Source organism: Oncorhynchus clarkii, chromosome 11 (genome assembly GCF_045791955.1).
Source record: "Oncorhynchus clarkii lewisi isolate Uvic-CL-2024 chromosome 11, UVic_Ocla_1.0, whole genome shotgun sequence".
Lineage (NCBI taxonomy): Eukaryota > Metazoa > Chordata > Actinopteri > Salmoniformes > Salmonidae > Oncorhynchus > Oncorhynchus clarkii.
In genome coordinates this window covers 12,862,825-12,885,440 of record NC_092157.1, presented here as the reverse complement: position 1 = coordinate 12,885,440, position 22,616 = coordinate 12,862,825, and the positions used below count along the sequence as shown (strand labels likewise).

Sequence of the window (22,616 nt, the reverse complement as noted above, 5' to 3'; positions counted from 1 at the left end):
GTTCAGTCAAGCATAGACTTCCAAAAGAAAGACTCAACAGTCTATAAATATCACCCCCACACTGCTCCCTACAGATCTGCTATCTTAATTTGATCACTGAGCTGCAGGAAATGCAAATTGTAGTGTATTCAAGGTTTAACCTCGTCAGGCCAAAGGACAGTGGGGGGGTTGGTAGCCTAGCGGTTATAGTGTTAGGCCGGTAACCGAAAGGTTGCTAGTTCGAATCCCCGAGCGATATGATGAAACTGGCTCGCATGAGAACCGCCACAGGAAAGGAAGACCCAGAGTTACCTCTGATCATTAGAGGTAACTGCACCTCAGATTGCAGCCCAAATAAATATTTCACAGAGTTCAAGTAACAGACACATCTCAATATCAACTGTTCAGAGGAGACTGCGTGAATCATGCCTTCATGGTCGAATTGCTGCAAAGAAACCACTACTAAAGGACACCAATAAGAGGAGGAGACTTGCTTGGGCCAAGAAACACAAGCAATGGACATGAGACTGGTGGAAATTAGTCTACATTTTTGGTTCCAACTGCTGTGTCTTTGTGAGATGCAGAGTGGTTGAACGGATGACCACTGCATGTGTGGTTCCCACCGTGAAGCATGGAGGAGGAGGTGTGATGATGTGGGAGTGCTTTGCTGGTGACACTGTCAGTGATTTATTTAGAATTCACATTTAACCATCATGGCTAACTCAGCATTCTCCAGCGATACGCCATCACATCTGATTTGCGCTTAGTGGGGCTATCATTTGTTTTTCAACAGGACAATGACCCAACACACCTCCAGGCTGTGTAAGGGCTATTTGACCAAGAAGGAGAGTGATGAAGTGCTACATCAGATGACCTGGCCTCCACAATCACCCGACCTCAACCCAATTGAGATGGTTTAGGATGAGTTGGACTGTAGAGTGAAGGAAAATCAGCCAACAAGTGCATATGTGGGAACTCCTTCAAGACTGTTGGAAAAGCATTCCAGGTGAAGCTGGTTGATTGAATGACAAGAGTTTGCAAAGTTGTCATCAAGGCAAAGGGTGGCTTCTCTTGAAAAATCTCAAATCTCAAATATATTATGATTTGTTTAACACTTTTTTGGTTATTAGTGTTATTTCATAGCTTTGATGTCTTCACTATTATTCGTCAATGTAGAAAATAGTAAAAATAAAGAAAAACCCTTGAATGAGTAGGTGTGTCCAAGGTTTTGACTGGTGCATACGAATCCAATGGTACAAACAAACACACGATGTTGAAAACAGGTTAGATGTCCAAAACACGCCGGCATCACGATGGGACTGAAGGCAATCTAAAGTTTGTAATTTCCACTTAATCATTTCAGACTTGATTTGCCCTAAAGAAAAATGTATCAACTCCTACAAAAATGTTGATGAATTATTATTCACATAATAATTCCCATTTACTGTTGAGAAGCAGGGTCAAATTATGATAGCGTATCTGTATGTACAAACCAGCTCAAGCTGAGGCTGAGAATAGAACAGTAGCTTTGAGGCAGTGTGCTGCTCTTCCATGCAGAATGCTCAACCTTTTGCTTTCGTGAGAAATTATGAAATGAATTAGTCCACACACACGCACACACACTAAACTGTGATGGTGGAAAAGGAGGTACTGTGTCATTATGCTTAATGTCTCCTAAGCTTTGGGGTTTTACAAAGGTGTTATTAGTGATGATCTCCCTGAACAAAATTATCTCCACAGGTGGTCTTGTTCAAGGTAAAAATCCTCGGGACCACCCGGGCTTTGGCTTTGTATAACCAGCCAGGTAGTTCCCAGCACACCTTTTTGTTCTCACACTGATCTGTGGTCTGTCTGTACCTTACAGGTAGCGATGTGCATTCGTGGGGCATGAGCTTAATCCATGCATTACTGTGTGCACATATCGGTTAACAGACATCTTATTATCCTCTCATGATAGTAGAACTCTTAATCAGCAGAGGAAGTTCTGTAATAATCACCACGTTATACTGCTAGGAACCTGTCAACACAGGCACATGCCAGAAAAGCGCTACGCAGGGAAGTTGTGAGAGAGAGATGGAGAGTTCCAGAATAACAGGAGAGTAGAAGCAGTAGGGAGGGTGGGTTGGCAGGGCTTTGCTCAGAGCCAATCAACTGTCAGAGAAAAATAGTGTGTTTGTGTGTGTGTGAGAGGGAGCGAGATTAGTCCCCTTTTAGCAGCCTCTCTGTGATGCTGCCTATTTTAAAGGGACAACACACACTGCAGACAGCTGCACATGACAATCTACAGCAGCACGGACTCTTGCTGCTGGACGCCTGTGGACCAGATCTAACAAAGATTCAAAGAGAGGGAGGTAGAACGAGAAAGCGAGAGCTAGAAAAAGATAGAGAGAGCGAGGAAGCTCCAGGGAAAGGAGAACAGAACTCTTTGTCTTGAAAAGTGTGTTTAAGAGGAATCGCTACTGAAAGTTTATATGAGAGGCCAGCTCTCCTCTGGGGAGTGAAGCTTTCAGCCTGGCTGGCTACTTTCTTGCTCTTCCTTCAGATGTTTCTACTGTGAACTATTTGGCTGGCTCACATCTCCAGTCTCTCCACACTGTCTATGTTGTAGAGTACCCCTGGGACCATTCACGTGGATTGACGGTCACTACTCAGCACTGTCCTTGGATCAGTTTTGCACAGCTCCTAAAGGAGAAGATTGACCTGGCTGGCCTGAGCTAGGATCAGATTATCTTGGAGTGCGGATTTTGCGAGAAGGGGAACATTGAAGCTTGAATAGGGTCTTGTTCAGGCTTGATTGAATCCGATAACTCCTATTTAGTCGGATATGTTATACTTGGGTTTATACACTATACTTGTGTCCCATCGTGCCCCATGAAGCGATTTGGGAGCCTGAGGGCGAGCAAGAAGAAGAAGGAGCCAGACAGACGGACAGGGAGGAGGCAGTCCGAGCCCCACGGCCTCTTGAGAAACAGTAAGCGGGCAGCATTTGTAGACACACTAATACCAATATGTACTTAAACAGTTACATGTGTTTTAGTAGCCGAAGGTTGTTCATGAATGCTAAAACTGTGTTAAGTCTTTAGAAAAGTGTAAGTGTGTGAGTTTGCTTGGATCTAACATCAAAGTCCATTGTTTTCTCAAGTAGTTGATGTGATGACTGATGTGATACTGGAAGGCTTGGAAGCCTAAGATGTTATGATGTCACCAGAGGGTTGCTAACATGAAAAGCCAGGGAGCAAGACAGAGTTTCTATTGAGGGTGAAATAAGGAAATTGTAACCATTAAGGCAGATCAATGATATGTTACTGTAACATAGGGGAAGACAATGGTTTCATTTGGCCAAAATAAAAATAAATACATTTATTGTGTGAGCTCCTTTACTTTGCCAAACGCCATAAAGCGTACAGCTAATTCGTAGCTGTTGTGGAAATTCTCCACCGGGATAGACTGCAGAAACAGTCCCTGTTTTGATTCTTGCAAGCCCAGATATTTTGGGCCTGATCTCAACTCAGGGTAGTGCACTTTCACTGTGGCTGTAGAGCACATTTCCTAGATTGTCTGTCCTCCTTTGGATTGATACTGAGCTCTCTAACGACCTTGCACAGTGAGGAAAGGAAAGGATACACTCCTTCCACACACACACACACACACGCACACGCACACGCACACACACTTATTTTTAACGTCAGGGAATGAAATATGGTTCGGATTAGGTATTGTAAACTAAAACCAGCCATTTAAGTAATCACCATGGCTGCTCTGCTGCCTGTCAATGAGAATGGAGTGACAGATTACAGTGTGAAAGCCAGAGATTACAGTGTGAAAACCAGAGATTACAATGTGAAAGCCAGAGATTACAGTGTGAAAGCCAGAGATTACAGTGTGAAAGCCAGAGATTACAGTGTGAAAGCCAGAGATTACAATGTGAAAGCCAGAGATTACAGGATGATTTCTGGCGATGGCTATCTCAGAATAACAGCCAAATTCAGACTGCACAGACAGTTGCTATTTTGATGTTATGCTGAGGATTTTTAGATTCACATTTAAAAGTGGAATTGAGGTAATTCAGCATAAAGCACATGGTAGTGTTCATTACAGATTTTTAACAAAGTTTTGAGCTAAATTTTGCGTTTCTTATTGGACAAGTTCTTGTAGTCCCGACCTGTTTCTGTCCGTTTTCTTCGTCCAGTCCTATTGAACAGGACCCAGGTGTTTCAGTCTAAGAGGAAACTCTACACATTTTGCCTTGCTGTGGGGTTGAAGGCGTGAGGTGACTCTTAAAGCGTCGCTCAACTTGTCATTGTACCCCTGACCTGCCAGCTGTCACAAGTGGATGCAGGAGGTATCGAATGTAGCCATCTGTCATATTATAACACACACACACAAACACACTGTAAGGTGTTGTATTCGGCACGTGACAAATAAATTAGATTTGAACCACAGTTTAGCGTTCCCTCAACGCTATCAAAGGTTGTGATGGATTGACTGTCTGGTGTTTACATGTCTGTAATGGAATTAAGCAATGCAATTCAATGTAAAATGTGCCAGGAATGACGGCCTACATCAGCCAAACCTGGGCCAATTGTGCACCGCCCTATGGGACTCCCAATCAGGGCCGGTTGTGATGCAGCCTGGATTCAAACCAGGGTATCTATAGTGATATCTCGAACACTGAGATGCAGTGCCTTAGACCTCTGCACCACTTGGGAGCCCCAGAAAACACTTTAGTAAAAGAGGGCTACAAATATTATGTTATGGTGTGGGGTGCATTTTCCTGGCATGGTTTCGGTCCACTTGTAGAATCTATGCCAAGGTGCGTTGAAGCTGTTCTGGTTACTTGGCCAAACACTCCTTTAGACACTATGTTGGTGTTTCCTTTATTTGGCCAGTTACCTGTATGCGCTTGTGATACAATGTAATCCAGTTATTTTTTGAGAAACTGTTGATCCTGTCTGACTAAATTATGTTCTCTAGTGTATTTTGAACATTAAGAGCGGGCTCCTGTGGTTGGATTTAAAATAATAGTAATAATAATAACGTTTTTTATTTTTTATTAAATGCCTCTTGGGCCCAGCCCCTGACTCACACAATTGACCAGTCACATTTACTTTTTATGCAGTTTATTTATTTATTCTTATGAATCAGTTACCCAATCAAGGCAGGACCCCCCCCCCCCCCCCCCCCGTTACCCTCCTCCTCTCCTCCCTCCATCTGATGATTAGCAGAGTTGCAGCAGGTTGTCTACACTCATTGAGAGTGGCAGCAGGTTGTCTACACTCATTGAGAGTGGCAGCAGGTTGTCTACACTCATTGAGAGTGGCAGCAGGTTGTCTACACTCATTGAGAGTGGCAGCAGGTTGTCTACACTCATTGAGAGTGGCAGCAGGTTGTCTACACTCATTGAGAGTGGCAGCAGGTTGTCTACACTCATTGAGAGTGGCAGCAGGTTGTCTACACTCATTGAGAGTGGCAGCAGGTTGTCTACACTCATTGAGAGTGGGCTCCTGAATCCTCCTGTGGTTGGCGGTTGCAGTAAAAAAACATTTAGAATAAAAAAATATATATATACGGTATACATTTCCTTTATTTTGATTTATTTACTTCTACCTCTCGCCACGGGTCTGGGTCCAGGGGCTTCAGTCCCGGTAAGCCCCTGCATTAATCCGGCCCTGCTGACATGAAGTAGATTTGATTGATATCCCCCTCATTCGTTGTCTTGAAACGACCCAGCTCAGAAGTTCTTAAAACATCATGATGATCACCTCAGTATGTAAACATGTCAAACATAAGATATGAGGCATTTCATCTAGTCGCGCATTCTAAGCTCTTTGAGCCTTCAAATAGCCTCCACAACTTAAAACTGTCCAAACACAGAGAGCTTTTAAAGAACCTTTTGGATCAACTTTTCTCATCACAGGGCTGGCACTTGAACATTTTGGTCTATTTTCTGCCTCGACATTGTGGATGGCAACACTCCATTCTAGTAACAAAAGTAGGGTTGTGTTCATTAGGCACTAAACTGAAGAAATTTGAGTAAAACAGCAAGGAACTACCTGGAACTGATACGAAATGCTCATAGTTATTAAGTTCTGCATCACATACTGCATGCACTGATTCTTTCTTTACAGCCTTTCCTCTCCTCTAGTTTTAGAAAGCGAAATGTTTGAATACATTCATTTTTAGACTGTCCATTGTTTGGTTTGAGCAACGGGTGCCATAACCCTGACTCGTAAGACTTCACAACAGTCTTGTCTGTGTTCACAGATTGCAGTTAGAATGTCATCTGGATTTAATCCAAACTGGCAACCAGGTGTTTTCAGGAAAATTCAAAACTGCATTAATCCTGCACTACACAGAATGTATCCACTTGAGTTCTGTTTCACATGGATGAATGCAGTTGTTGTCTGACCTCAGTAGGTGGCACTGTTGACTTCCTTAGCAATTTGAATATCTACTTTTTTTTTTCAAAAGTAGCCAAAATGTTTATAATTTATACAGAGCATGTTGGTGCAAGCCTATGAAAGAGGGTACTGTTCCATGTTTAGTATAATGTGGTCAGGGTATTTACACACTTTAAAACAGCACCACTTTCCTGTCTGGCTGTCATATACAGTTGAAGTCGGAAATTTACATACACCTTAGCCAACTATATTTAAACTCAGTTTTTCACAATTCCTGACATTTAATCTGTCACGATCGTCCTAGTGAGGAGACCAAAGCGCAGCGCTGTGTGAATACATACTTTTAATGAATGACGAAAAAAACACGAAGTACAACAAAACAAACAAACAAACAAACAAAACCGCTATCGAAACTGAGTGCTAACATGCAACATCACATAGACAATAACCCACGAAATACCCAAAGAAGATGGCTGCCTAAATATGGTTCCCAATCAGAGACAACGATAAACAGCTGCCTCTAATTGAGAACCAATCTAGGCAACCATAGACATACATAAACACCTAGATGGTAAACAACCCCATAAACCTACAAAACCCCTAGACAGTACAAAAACACATACATCACCCATGTCACACCTGACCTAACCAAAATATTTAAAGAAAACAAAGAATACTCAGGTCAGGGCGTGACATAATCCTAGTAACAATTCCCTGTCTTAGGTCAGTTAGGATCACCACTTTATTTTAAGAATGTGAAATGTCAGAATAATAGTAGAGAGAAATTAAATTGTTTAACTTGGGTCAAATGTTTTGGGTAGCCTTCTATTTTTGTTTCATCAGACCAGAGGACATTTCTCCAAAAAGTATGATCTTTGTCCCCATGTGCAGTTTCAAACCGTAGTCTGGCTTTTTTTATGTCGGTTTGGAGAAGTGGCTTCTTCCTTGCTGAGCGGCCTTTCAGGTTATGTCGATATATGACTTGTTTTATTGTGGATATAGATACTTTTGTGTTTATACATGGTGTTTATACTTGCGTACTATTGTTTGTACAGATGAACGTGGTACCTTTAGGCGTTTGGAAAAACAAATTCAGAGGTCTTGGCTGATTTATTTTGATTTTTCCATGATGTCAAGCAAAGAGGCACTGAGTTTGAAGGTAGGCCTTGAAATACATCCACAGGTACACCTCCAGTTGACTCAAATTATGTCAATTAGGCTATCAGAAGCTTCTAAAGCCATGACATCATTTTCTGTAATTTTCTAAGCTGTTTAAAGGCACAGCCAACTTAGTGTATGTAAACTTCTGACCCACTGGAATTGTGATCCAGTGAATTACAAGTGAAATAACCTGTCTGTGAACAAGTGTTGGAAAAATGACTTGTGTCATAAATAAAGTAGACATCCTAATTTCTTGTTAAAACTATAGTTTCTTAACAAGAAATTTGTGGAGTGGTTGAAGAACGAGTTTTAATGACTCCAACCTAAGTGTATGTAAACTTCCGACTTCAACTGTATCTAATGGCACAGGTATGACGGGCCAAGTGCAAAGCTCTTTGAGGAATGACATTGGTTGGCAAGTCAGACTCCTACCATTGTGGAAACACTTAGGATAGTGTCATTGATTGATTAGTCAATCCACTGATTTATTGATCGGATTTCTTCTTATGATGTTGGGTGTCAGGTACCCTAGTGGTTAGAACGTTGGGCCAGTAACTGTAAGGTTGCTGGATTGAATCCCTGAGCTGACAAGGTAAAAATCTGGCATTCTGCCCCTGAACAAGGCAGTTAATCCACTGTTCCCCCGTAGGCTGTCATTGTAAATAAGAATTTGTTCTTAACTGACTTGCCTAGTGAAATAAAGGTATAAAACAAAAAGGTTAAATAAAATAAAAAATGTAAATGATCACATCATTTGTAATTTAATCAATAAGGCCAGAGGGTGTGTGATATATCCCCCAGAGTGGCGCAGCAGTCTAAGGCCCTGCATCTTAGTGCTAGAGGCTTACTACAGACCCTGGTTCGATCATGGGCTGTGTCAAAACTGTCCGTGATTGGGAGTCCCGTAGGGCAGCGCACAATTGGCCCAGTGTCGTTAGGGGAGGGTTTGGCCGGGGTAGGCCGTCATTGTAAAGTAAAAATTTGTTCTTAACTGACTTGCCTAGTTAAATGAAGATTAAATAAAAATGGCCAATATACCACAGCTAAGGGCTGTTCTTATTCAACGAGTAGTGCCTTTATATAGCCCTTAGCCGTGGTATATTGGCCATATACCACAAACCCCTGAGGTGCCTTATTGCTATTTTAAACTGGTTACCAATGTAATTAGAGCAGTAAAAATAAATGTTTTGTCATACACGTGGTACACGGTGTAATAATTTGTTCAGGTCAGTATCAGTTTCGGATCTAAACGTTGCCAATAAAGTGGGGAATTGGGAGCTTTAACAGTGTTGGGGCCTTCTTGTTCTATACTACTATTCTTTATTAACCCAGCACCTTTTTTTTAAGGATGTGCTTAAAATATATATATATATACCATGGCTGTCAGCCAATCAGCATTTAGGGATCGAACCACCCAGTTTATAATATAATTTAGGTTACAGTAGTTATGTAAAATCAAAAGAAGTGCCCTCACATCACAGTTGATCTCAGTCTATCAACTTTCATCTAGAAGCTTTCATGTGGATTTCAAGGCTCTAAAACCCAGTGTTGAGAGAAAATAACATACACTGTCATTTATTTACCTTTTTTAACACAACGGCAGCCATCACCATCAAAGAGCTTCCATTCAGCTATATGTGGCTATGAGTGTATGTATTGAGCATTTTCCCCATCACTAGTGATTCATGTCTAGCTCTGGGCAAAGTCAAAGCAGAAGGACTTTCATACTGTAGGTCTGAATGGGTGACCAATGACCACTCATCCAAATGATTGGATGTCAAGAATATGCCAGCAGTATTTCTCCCTTGTAAAACACTGGAGGTGTCTCATGGACAAGTGTGTGTGTGTGTGTGTATAAAAATAACTGTCATATCAGGTTCTGTTTTGGTTTACACTGTTCTGCCCACCCTGCAATGCATGCTGGTACACCCCACTGATTGCTCTAGCCTCTCTCTGTCACCTTACTAGACACTGTCGCAGATGGCAACTCCCTAAGAGCTCTGGCTCTCTCTCACACTCTGTTTCCATGGTTTCCTCACACCATGACATCCCATGATGCAACATGTTGATTGTCTGGAACTCTGATCAAATGAAAACCCTAGGGTTATTTGATTTCTAAGTCGTTAGGATTTTTTTCCTAGTTTGTTTTAAGTGTGACACTTTAGGTGTGTTGTATATCGTTGCATAAATAATGGAACTAAAGTAATAAGAGTTAAACGTAGGCCAACCACAATCCTGACACTCCAAATGGATTATGAACTGTCATAGAACAAAACAATTGTATATCTCTGTCCGTTTGTATTGCCCCTTTCCCAAAGTCACTTTACTTTGTCCAACACAGTAGGTTTATTATTTGATCAGCTGGCGGGTGCTTCAGGGGAACTGTGCTTATTGATCATCTCCATCTGGTTGATGAAGTAACTTCGACACATCAAGTACCAGATACAGATATGAAGAGGCACACAAGGTATTCACAAATAGCTCTTTTGCTAGCCAGTGAGTTCGCACAGCTACATTTCAGTACATAGAAATGTGTTGTTTATATGCCCGTCCAGTGTCAAGTGTATGGGACAAAAGATTAGACTTTTTGGTGGCGGGTCGAGTGTCACTTGCACAGGAAAATGATGCCGAAATGGAGTGAGAGAAAAGTCTTTGTTCAAGTGAAAAACTTAACCTCCGTAATTGTCAGTGAAGAGGACACTTAAAACCAGCCCTTCAAAGGGCCCTTTGAAATGTGTAAAGTGCTCTTTAGTAGAGTTCAATTGGTGCCACTGCCATTCACATGTATTAACTGTTTAATGTGTTCATAATGTATTCATAGTATGTTTATAATTCCGTCAGTGTGGAATTTATTAGCATGTTAAAAGATACAACAAGACGGAATCGGATATAAAATCGATATAGATACTACAGTGAGAGAGTGGCATAGGGACATGGACGCAGATATAAAACCTGAGAGAGATGGAGGTAGAGATACTGACACACCAAGAGAGACATGGGGGGCAGCAGACTGTCGTTAGTGTCAGACAAGCCAGACGCAAGCTGTGAGAGTGTGAGGCTAGCAGATGTTTCACAGATCACAACCATGGCGAGAAGAATCATTCCAGATGAGTCCACAGGTGGAAGCCATCATAGCACAGTACCCAGCTAGCATGTTTCTTAAAAGTTGTAGGAAAGTACGTTTTTGGTTTGCCATTGGTTCTGGGGACATAGCCGTACGTTTCCTGACGGTAAAACAAAACGTTTTTTTAAAAATATTCTGAGAATGGAAATAAAATGTTTGCCTGTTCTAGAAACAGAAATCTTTAGGTTGCAGGAAGGTTCTGAGAACGTTTTATTATGGTTCTCTGAAAGTTATCCTGGGAGTTTTTTTTTTAACATTCTGAGAACAGAAATGATACGTTATTTGAAAGTAATTAAATAACGTTCTGAGAACATTCTCTAAATGTTGTGAATGTTTTGAATGAAATGTAAAGATTATTTGGAGGTTTTTAAATAACTTCCTTAAAACCTTTGCTGAATGTTTCAATAAGATTGCTAGCTTAGGTTAACTGTTTTTGAACTCCAAGCACAGATAGGACACATGGAAATTAATTTGCTTAGGCATTAATCATGCAAACACATAGATTTTTTTATTGTGACAAGGTGTCAGTGATATTCAAACCTATGATCTTCTGTTTTCTCTCCATGGAATTAGTCCACTGCTCCACCAGGACAGAACTAGCATGCCATGTTATTTTGTTTCACTCATCAAAATCTGTTCATTTTAGTGTATTCAATTAGACCCCATTTCAAAAGAAACAAGCACTCATTAAGATCAGGTGTGGCCAATTAGTGGGCACAGCCAACACACCTCAACTCACTTGACAAGATGGAGGACAGAGTTTTGTTGATGCTGAGAACGGAATTTATGTCTTTGAATAACATTCTTAGAACGTTTTTTGAACATTACTAATGTTGTCTTGTGGTTTTTATGGAATGTTTTCTTAATTTTCTGAGAACATGACTTTAAATAGAACCATGAGGAAACCTGTAGGAAACGTTATGCTGAGGTACTGAAATTCCCACCTAAGAAGCATGTGGTTCTCAGAACGTTATGTTCTAGTTGGGTGTCCTGCACAATTCCCAGAACGTTGTGGGAAGGTTTAATGAAAAATAACCATAGGAAAACCACGCCCTCACCAAGCAAGCTCTTAGAAACACGTGTTTCTCAGAACATTATGTGCTAGCTGAGTATCCTGCACCATTCCCATAGCATTATGAGAAGGTTGCATGCAAAATAATCATAGGACAACCACACTCTCATCAAGCACTAAGAAACATATGGTTCTCAGAACATTATGTGCTAGCTGAGTATCCTGCACCATTCCCATAGCATTATGAGAAGGTTGCATGCAAAATAATCATAGGACAACCACACTCTCATCAAACACTAAGAAACATATGGTTCTCAGAACGTTATCTGCTAGCTGGATAAAACCTATTACCTACATTTCCAGTGGTTGGCTTGCTACATGGCAGACAAGCTGTCATTTTATGCAATTAACCTTTTGTGATTACCCAGGTAATCCAACATGTAGCACACATTATTAAAAAGACGGACAAGATGCCAGATCAGGAGTTAATGTGACAGTTTTGTGGGAAGCCAACCCCTTAAATTAAATGACTGGCTGCTGGACAGACACATGGCTGGCTGGCTGGCTGGCTGGCTGGCAGGCAGGCAGATTGGGAAGCAATGGCTGCTGACTGGAACCAGTAGGCCTTGTCAATGAGGTTCAAAGTGGTGCTCCGGGAGGCGGAAGGTTAATCAATCTGACATTGACATCAATCTGACAATCTGAGCGGGCAAAGGTTAAGTACTGTACCCCTCACTAGAGGGAAGGCTTCATTCAGTAAGACAGTTGTGGAAGATAGAAAGGAAAACAGGATTTTGAACTCTCTGTGACACATTGTATATCAGATTCCCTTCACTCAACGCAGCCTGCTGGCTAGGATAAATCTGTTCAAACTCACAAACAATTAGCTTTCTGTATGAACGATTATTCAAACATAAAGATTTCTCCCCAGATCCCACCGTCACACATTGCTACTTTATAGGCATTCATTCAGCGGGGAGTTTTTATGAGTTGACAGCCAGTGTTCACCAATACTGTAATCAGAGCATAAGTAATAGAGTTATGCCCTCAGCTTGTATTGTTGATGTAATTGTAAAATATCTAATTTAGCGCTGGCCTGATGCGTGATCTTACTGTGAGCTCAGAGGACTGTGAGATAATCCTGTTTGCCAAAAGTGTTTCAACTCATTTGTTTTTAAATACGATTTGAATGACATGTTTTATTGTTTCGCAGAGGACAAAGCAGAATCTGCTTTAGAGGAATGTTGTTCATCTGACCAGAATATTATTCAGAATATTGATTTTGACTTCTAAGAGATCATGTACACTTAATCCACCACAAGGAGCTCGCTTTTCCATGATTCAGGCGGTTTCAGGCGGTTTATCCAAATCGTTCTGAAGTCTTTATGGAGAAGAAAATTATGACCTTTAGAGTAATCCAAAATATCATTATAATTAGATAGCCAAAATGTTTTATCTTTGTGTGTGTGTGTGTGTGTGCACGTGAATGTCCATGTCTGCATGTTTATGAGTGAGTTTGTGTGTGTCAGTACTCAGACGTCACCTGGTGTTTCTCATTTCTCATATGTTGCCATGGAATTCAGATGATCACCATAATCATATTGCTTAGAAAATATTGAACCAATTTGGACTTGTGGATTTGTGTAAATGCAGGGTGTTGAAAGCAGACAGTATTACACTGGGCTATGTTTTATTCAAATGAGCCGCCACTCCATGTTTGTTTCTATGTGTGTGTGGTGGAGAGAGAGAGAATATGCTAATAGGGAAGCAATGCAACAGAGAGCTGTGTGTGTGTGTGCAAAATCTGGGGAATTGTGTGTATACATTTGGCAGAAGGGTTGTGATTCAGTAGCGCTGATGTTAATGATCCCCTGTGGGTTTACGAGGTAGAGAGAAGGATGAAGCACACACACACACACACACACACACAAACAAAGTGGACTGCTTTTCAGATTACATCTTACTGGTGAGAGCTCTCGCCCTTAATTTCTCTCTCCCTTCATCCCTTTATCTCTCTCTCTCTCCCTCCATCCCTCTCTCCCTTTAATGTTTTATTCTAGTCTAGGAAGCTGTGTACAGTGGTCAGGGCCGGCTCTAGCCTTTTGTGGGCCCTAAGTGAGATTTGGTTGGGGGGCCCCCCATTTTGCAGGCAAAACCCTCTTGACGGGGGACAGAAAAATGTACGTTGTAAAGTATATTTCCTGCAATTCTACACATTTTCCCATGGAGAGCAGAGAAAATGTTCCAGTTTTAAAGAAAACGTTCTTGCAATTCTACACATTTTGCTTACATGCTGCCCACACTGCTCGCGTTACGTTACAATGAGTGTCTGCGTAGGCCAGGCGCTAAAATAACTTGCTTCTATTTTGACGCTTGATGCGCTGAAAATCCTGCCTCTCCCATCTCCTCATTGGTTTTTAAGCGCTTATACCCACGTGGGTGATTGAAAGATGAACTGAGGTCCACACTCCTGTTCAGTTGGTGGTGGTAATGCACCTTAAAGTTGGGTGCCAACCGCCATATAAAGTCCACAGAAGAAGAAGAGGAAGAAGACAACTGAAGGAGGAGAGATTACTAGAAGCTAACTAGGTTTCCCCTTTTATCTGTTGATTAATTGTCGGAGTAGAGAACACACACAATTTTGTGGGACTCAAAATGGGTCAAAATTCTACAAAGATCCAGATGGCCATGAACGTTTCATGTGTTTTGATCTGTCCCCAAATTAATATAGTTGGTTCAGAGTTCGTATTGAAATTTCAACCTGCGTGTCCTGATCGTGTCTGGTGTGGATGGACAAAATCAATATGCGCAAGATGGTGCACGCAGATGCACACACATGCCCGTGCTAGTCAGAATTTTAGACTTATGCCATGTTAATGATATCTGAGGGAGAGTGACTAACAAAATCAATGGGTGGCCCCTGGAGGTCAAGGGCCCTGTGCATGTGCTTTGTGTGTCTGGTCGGTATTCGGTCATGATTACTACAAGTTTAGATAGTCTAGCCAGCTAACTTACAATTCAATAAATTGTTTGCTGACAAGGCTAACTGAATGACTGTCAGTGACTGACATAACAAGAGAAAAACTGTTGATGCACAACCAAATTTCTGCTATTCTAACTCTCAACAGTAAGTTCCCCAACTAGTTTTTTTTTGCGGCAGGAGCCGGCCCTGACACTGGTCTATAACCTAATAGTTTCAAAGGGAACCTCTCCTGTTTAGCATGAATGGCTTGATGTAGGACAAAGTGATGTTAGGTCATTGTCATGCTGTTCACGTCTTCCGCTGTGGAGGACAGGACTCCAGGGAGGACGATAATGGAAGTCCATTTAGGAACTGTAATAGACTGAATTGGTTTATTTTTTGTTTGTTACGATGGTTCGTTTCGAGAACATAATAATAAGAATTGAAAGATTATTGGAATCTGTGTGGGTAGCTGGACAGGTAGGATGACTGACAGTGAAGGTGAACAGGTGGTCACGGGTCAGGTGACAGAGGAATGGATGAGACTGAGGCAGGAATTCCTTTAATCACAAAGTGGTATATTTACTGGGTAGTTTGTCTGTGCTGCATAACAAAGGAAACAGAATAACATGTATCCAATTAAATTCATAATCACAAAGGTCAAATCATAACAATCATTCTCATTATTAACATAATTAGGTAAATCAGCAATTCAGTTCGATAATAAGTCAATAGGAATCGTCATTGAGTCATTTAGGCTCATAACTATTCATCATAATCATGAGAATAATAATACAAATACAGTGCCTTGCGAAAGTATTCGGCCCCCTTGAACTTTGCGACCTTTTGCCACATTTCAGGCTTTAAACATAAAGATATAAAACTGTATTTTTTTGTGAAGAATCAACAACAAGTGGGACACAATCATGAAGTGGAACGACATTTATTGGATATTTCAAACTTTTTTAACAAATCAAAAACTGAAAAATTGGGCGTGCAAAATTATTCAGCCCCTTTACTTTCAGTGCAGCAAACTCTCTCCAGAAGTTCAGTGAGGATCTCTGAATGATCCAATGTTGACCTAAATTACTAATGATGATAAATACAATCCACCTGTGTGTAATCAAGTCTCCGTATAAATGCACCTGCACTGTGATAGTCTCAGAGGTCCGTTAAAAGCGCAGAGAGCATCATGAAGAACAAGGAACACACCAGGCAGGTCCGAGATACTGTTGTGAAGAAGTTTAAAGCCGTATTTGGATACAAAAATATTTCCCAAGCTTTAAACATCCCAAGGAGCACTGTGCAAGCGATAATATTGAAATGGAAGGAGTATCAGACCACTGCAAATCTACCAAGACCTGGCCGTCCCTCTAAACTTTCAGCTCATACAAGGAGAAGACTGATCAGAGATGCAGCCAAGAGGCCCACGATCACTCTGGATGAACTGCAGAGATCTACAGCTGAGGTGAGAGACTCTGTCCATAGGACAACAATCAGTCGTATATTGCACAAATCTGGCCTTTATGGAAGAGTGGCAAGAAGAAAGCCATTTCTTAAAGATATCCATAAAAAGTGTTGTTTAAAGTTTGCCACAAGCCACCTGGGAGACACACCAAACATGTGGAAGAAGGTGCTCTGGTCAGATGAAACCAAAATTGAACTTTTTGGCAACAATGCAAAACGTTATGTTTGGCGTAAAAGCAACACAGCTCATCACCCTGAACACACCATCCCCACTGTCAAACATGGTGGTGGCAGCATCATGGTTTGGGCCTGCTTTTCTTCAGCAGGGACAGGGAAGATGGTTAAAATTGATGGGAAGATGGATGGAGCCAAATACAGGACCATTCTTGAAGAAAACCTGATGGAGTCTGCAAAAGACCTGAGACTGGGACGGAGATTTGTCTTCCAACAAGACAATGATCCAAAACATAAAGCAAAATCTACAATGGAATGGTTCAAAAATAAACATATCCAGGTGTTAGAATGGCCAAGTCAAAGTCCAGACCTGAATCCAATCGAGAATCTGTGGAAAGAACTGAAAACTGCTGTTCACAAATGCTCTCCATCCAACCTCACTGAGCTCGAGCTGTTTTGCAAGGAGGAATGGGAAAACATTTCAGTCTCTCGATGTGCAAAACTGATAGAGACATACCCCAAGCGACTTACAGCTGTAATCGCAGCAAAAGGTGGCGCTACAAAGTATTAACTTAAGGGGGCTGAATAATTTTGCACGCCCAATTTTTCAGTTTTTGATTTGTTAAAAAAGTTTGAAATATCCAATAAATGTTGTTCTACTTCATGATTGTGTCCCACTTGTTGTTGATTCTTCACAAAAAAAATACAGTTTTATATCTTTATGTTTGAAGCCTGAAATGTGGCAAAAGGTCGCAAAGTTCAAGGGGGCCGAATACTTTCGCAAGGCACTGTAATTCAATCAGTTATCGGTTATTCAATCTATAATCTCCATCAGTTTGATATAACAATTGATCAGTTAATGACGTTTCATATTTGATCCTTTCAGGTTTGTCTTCATATGTACATGTCATTTCATTACATATTAACCATATATCAATTGCATAATTGGCCTGTGATGATCTGTATGGCCGGGATCTGTCACGCCCTGACCTTAGAAAGCCTTTTTATGTCTCTTTTTGGTTTGGTCAGGGTGTAATTTGGGTGGGCATTCTATGTCCTTTATTTCTATTTGTGTTACTATGTGTTGGCCGGGTATGGTTCTCAATCAGGGACAGCTGTCTATCATTGTCTCTGATTGGGAATCATACTTAGGTAGCCCTTTCCTTTCAGTGTGGGTAGCTAACTTTGTTTGTGGGACTTCGCCCGGTTAAGCTTCACGGTTGTTTTGTTATTTCTTGTTTTGTTGACGACATTTTAATTAAATAAAATAAAATGTACGCTCACCACGCTGCACCTTGGTCTACTTCCAACGACATCCGTGACAGAACTACCCACCACCAAGGGACCAAGCAGCATGGTAAGGGGGACTCATGGACTTGGGAGGAAATCCTGGACAGTAAGGGACCCTGGAGGCAGGCTGGGGAATATCGCCGTCCCAAGGAGGAGCTGGAGGCAGCAAAGGCGGAACGGCGGCGATATGAGGAGGCAAGTCAGCAAAGCAGGCACGAGAGGCAGCCCCAAACATTTTGGGGGGGGGGAGCACACGGGGAGATTGGCGGAGTCAGGTTATAGACCTGAGCCAACTCCCGTGCTTACCGTGGGGAGAGAGTGACTAGTCAGGCACCAGGTTATGCGGCTCTGCGCCGTGTGTCTCCAGTGCGCTCTCATAGCCCGGTGCGCTCTCTGCAAGCTCCCCGCAGTTGACATGCTAGAGTTGGCATTCAGCCAGGAGGGATTGTGCCGGCTCAGCGCTCCTGGTCTCCGGTGCGTCTCTTCGGCCCAGGTTATACTGCGCTAGCTCTGCACACGGTATCCCCAGTTCGCCAGGAGAACCCAGTGCGGCCTGTTCCAGCTCCCTGCACGTGCCGGACTAGAGTGGGCATGCAGCCAAGAGGAGCTGGGCATGCAGCCACAGCCCGGTTCGACCTGTGCCTGCGCTCTGGAGGTGCCAGGCTAGAGTGGGCATTCCGCCTGGAAGAGTTGTGCCAAGGCTACGCACCAGATCTCCAGTACTCCCCCACAGCCCGGTTCATCCTGTGCCTCCTCCAATGACCAGGCCTCCAGTAGGTCTCCCCAGCCTGGTTCATCCTGTGCCTCCTCCACGGACCAGGCCTCCAGTAGGTCTCCCCAGCCTGGTTCATCCTGTGCCTCCTCCACGGACCAGGCCTCCAGTAGGTCTCCCCAGCCTGGTTCATCCTGTGCCTCCTCCACAGACCAGGCCTCCAGTAGGTCTCCCCAGCCTGGTTCATCCTGTGCCTCCTCCACGGGCCAGGTCTCCAGTAGGTCTCCCCAGCCTGGTTCATCCTGTGCCTCCTCCACGGGCCAGGTCTCCAGTAGGTCTCCCCAGCCTGGTTCATCCCGTGCCTCCTCCACGGACCAGGCTTCCAGTAGGTCTCCCCAGCCTGGTGAGTCCGGTGCTTGCTCCACGGGCCAGTCCGGGGCCCGCAGCGAGGGTGCCCAGTCCGGGGCCGCAGCGAGGATCCCCAGTCCGGGGCCCGCAGCGAGGGTCCCCACACCAGAGGCGCCACCAAAGTGGGGTGAGCTAGAGGTGGAGCACCAGAGCCGCCTCCACGGATAGATGCCCACCCGGACCCTCCCCTATAGGTTCAGGTTTTGCGGCCTGAGTCCGCATCTTTGTCACGCCCTGACCTGAGAGAGCCTTTTTATGTCTCTATTTTGGTTTGGACAGGGTGTGATTTGGGTGGGCATTCTATGTTTTGTTTTCTATGATTCTTTATTTCTATGTTTTGGCCGGGTATGGTTCTCAATCAGGGACAGCTGTCTATCGTTACTTCTGATTGAGAATCACACTTAGGTAGCCCTTTTTCCTTCCTTCAGTGTGGGTAGTTGACTTGTGTTAGTGGCACTTTGCCCTCGTAAGCTTCACGGTTGTTCATTATGTTGGCGTCATTATAATAAAAATAAAATGTACGCTCACCACCCTGCACTTTGGTCTACTTCCAATAACAGCCGTGACATGATCATTTTCCATTTACATTACACAATAGGTTTGAAACATGCGCTCCGCGGTAATAACTATGAACAATAACTGATGGCCCACTCTCAAGAACGCAACAGATAGTTCAGATGAAAGGGAACAGCTTCAGTGGATTTACGTTGATTCAGAATGTTTGGATTAGACAGAGCTAAGGAAGAGAATGCAGCGAGGCCGGGCGACAGCGATTTCCTCCTTTTAATGAGTTGAGATCTGTCGGACATTTCCACCTGACCTAATTAAAGCGCCCCTGGCCCAGCTGAGCAAGTGGCCATGAATTAAAGGATGATTCCACCAACTCCACGGGCCTTTTCTACAATAATAATAATACATGCCATTTAGCAGACGCTTTTATCCAAATTGACTTACATGTCATGCGTGCGTGCGTGCATACATACATGTTACGCACAGGTGGTCCCAGGAATGGAATCCACTATCCTGGTGTTGCAAGAGCCATGCTCTACCAACTGAGCTACAGAGGAGCACATTTTTAGTTTGGTTCACTTTCAATGGAGTAGATGGTTGTGTCACTTCTGGAGTTTGGCCTTGTGACCCCAATGCTGTGCTCCAATGAGCAAACCACTACTCCACCCTAATCCTACCTAATCCTATCATTTATAATAAAAAAGCATTTGTCTGAATCTACTAATCCAAGGTGAGTAGAGTGTGGAATGGAACGGTATAATAATTTTTACTTTATTCAGTCATGAGTGACAAATGGGAAGGTTTTGCATTTGAGACTTACATTGGTTCCATTTTGCAAGCAACTCAATCAAACGCAACTGAAGTAGGCTATTTGAAAGAAAACAAACACTATTTTAATTCCAGTGTGAAGGAGAGTGAACAAGGGCAGAAGGAAGAGAATACTTTTTGGAAGGGAATGCAGCCCATGACTGGTACAACAAGTCCACCACAAGTCACTATGTCTATGACTAGCCACTTAAAAGTCTGGTGAAGTGCCTAGAGGATTGTATTGATTCTGCTTGGGCTCATCAAGGAAGATGTACTCCATCGTCTGCATGTCAATAAGGTCTGCGATTAGAACCTCTGGGAGTGAGCGCTGATTAGTGATACCTACTCACTGTGATCTTCTTGCTTTGTTGGATAGCCAGAAAGGAGGATGTGTGTATGCCATGCATTGGATGAAAAGGTACTAACTAGTATAACAGTAGCTCATTAGTATAACGTGGACTTTTGGTTCTCAGTTGACTGTTTGAATGGTGTGTCTGTCATTTATTTTGAAACCTCTTCTTGAACATCTCTAAGGGCTATGTTGTTATAAATGAAGATGTATGTTGATCTAGCTAGGTCCTTTTCAAACTCAGATTTGAAAGGTCGTCTCTCCTGTCTTTGTAGCAGTGTTCAGATGCTTACTACAACAATAAAGGATTATCTTTGTTTTAAAACAAATAACTTTCCAGCTATACCTATCCTCCTAACTCCATTACTGCTGATTCAGACTTACACAATCATCTCTTAATCATCTGAATAACCTACTGTGTTAAATGAGGCCTCTCCTCCTGGTTACCCTAGTGACCATATCCCTCGTGCATCCCGCAAAGGCGGAGGTGTTGCTAACATGGCAAATTTCAATTTAGAAAAAACAAAATCACTGCGTTTTCGTCTTTTGAGTTTCTAGTCATGAAACCTGAAATCTATGCAGCCTACTCAATCACTTTTTATAGCTACTGTTTACAGGCCTACTGGACCGTATACAGCGTTCCTCACTGAGTTCCCTGAATTCCTATCGGACCTTGTAGTCATGGCAGATAATATTCACATTTTTGGTGACTTTAATATTCACATGGAAAAGTCCACAGACCCACTCCAAAAGGCTTTCGGAGCCATCATCGACTCAGTGGGTTTTGTCCAACATGCCACAGTCTGGACCAAGTTTTGTCCCGTGGAATAAAGACTGTAGATCTTAATGTTTTTCCTCATAATCCTGGACTATCGGACCACCATTTTATTATGTTTGCAATTGCAACAAATAATCTGCTCAGACCCCAACCAAGGATCATCAAAAGCCGTGCAATAAATTCTCAGACAACCCAAAGATTCCTAGATATACCTTCCAGACTCCCTCCACCTACCCAAGGACGTCAGAGTACAAAAATTGGTTATCCACCTAACTGAGGAACTAAATGTAACCTTGCGTAATACCCTAGATGCAGTCGCACCCGTAAAAACAAAAAACATTTGTCATAAGAATCTAGCTCCCTGGTATACAGAAAATACCCGAGCCCTGAAGCAAGCTTCCAGACAATTGGAATGGAAATGGCGCTACACCAAACTGGAAGTCTTCCAACTAACTTGGAAAGACAGTACTGTGCAGTATCGAAGAGCCCTCACTGCTGCTCAATCAACTTAATTGAGGAGAATATGAACAATCCAAAATGTATTTTTGATACTGTTGCAAAGCTAACTAAAAAGCAGCATTCCCCAAGAGAGGATGGCTTTCACTTCAGCAGTGATAAATTCATGAACTTCTTTGACGAAAAAGATCATGATCATTAGAAAGCAAATTACGGACTCTTTAAATCTGCGTATTTCTCCAAAGCTCAGTTGTCCTGAGTCTGCACAACACTGCCAGGACCTAGGATCAAGGGAGACACTCAAGTGTTTTAATACTATATCTCTTGACACATTGATGAAAATAGTCTTGGCCTCTAAACCTTCAAGTTGCATACTGGACCCTATTCCAACTGATCTACTGAAAGAGCTGCTTCCTGTACTTGGCCCTCCTATGATGAATATAATAAACAGCTCCCTATCCACTTGATGTTGAAAAAGCCAAACCTTGACCCAGAAAATATTTTAAAAACTATTGGCCTATATCGAATCTCCCATTCCGCTCAATGTTTTTTGTAATAGATGTTGCACAGCAACTCATTGCCTTCCTGAAGACAAACAATGTATGCAAAACGCTTCAGTCTGGTTTTATACCCCATCATAGCACTGAGACTGCACTCGTGAAGGTGGTAAATTACCTTTTAATGGCGTCAGACCAAGGCTCTGCATTTGTCCTTGTGCTCCTAGACCTTAGTGTTGCTTTTGATACCATCGATCGCCACATATTTTTGGAGAGATTGGAAACCCAAATTGGTCTACACGGACAAGTTCTGGCCTGGTTTAGATCTTATCTGTCGGAAAGATATCAGTTTGTCTCTGTGGATGGTTTGTCTTCTGACAAATCAACTGTAATTGTTGGTGTTCCTCAAGGTTCCCTTTTAGGACCACTATTGTTTTGACCTCTTGGTGATGTCATTCGGAAACATAATGTTAACTTTCACTGCTATGCGGACAATACAAGGCTGTACATTTCGATGAAACATGGAAAA

The 22,616-nt window shown here is 42.5% G+C and overlaps 1 protein-coding gene across 3 annotated transcripts in view; it reads left to right on the top strand.

Annotated features, from left to right (window-relative positions):
* Positions 1-2,180: 2,180 nt before the first annotated feature.
* Positions 2,181-22,616, top strand: part of LOC139420215 (protein kinase, AMP-activated, gamma 2 non-catalytic subunit a) — a 67,161-nt gene continuing 46,725 nt past the window's right edge. For 2 of the 3 annotated variants that reach the window (XR_011635478.1, XM_071170060.1), the window contains exon 1: positions 2,232-2,950. Coding sequence is in view for 2 of the 3 variants with exons in the window: in XM_071170060.1 (XP_071026161.1) it covers positions 2,851-2,950 (100 nt within the window). In the remaining variant the exon portion in view is untranslated. Of the gene's footprint in view, positions 2,951-22,616 lie in introns of all 3 variants that reach the window. The other variant, XM_071170061.1, reaches the window with a different exon arrangement.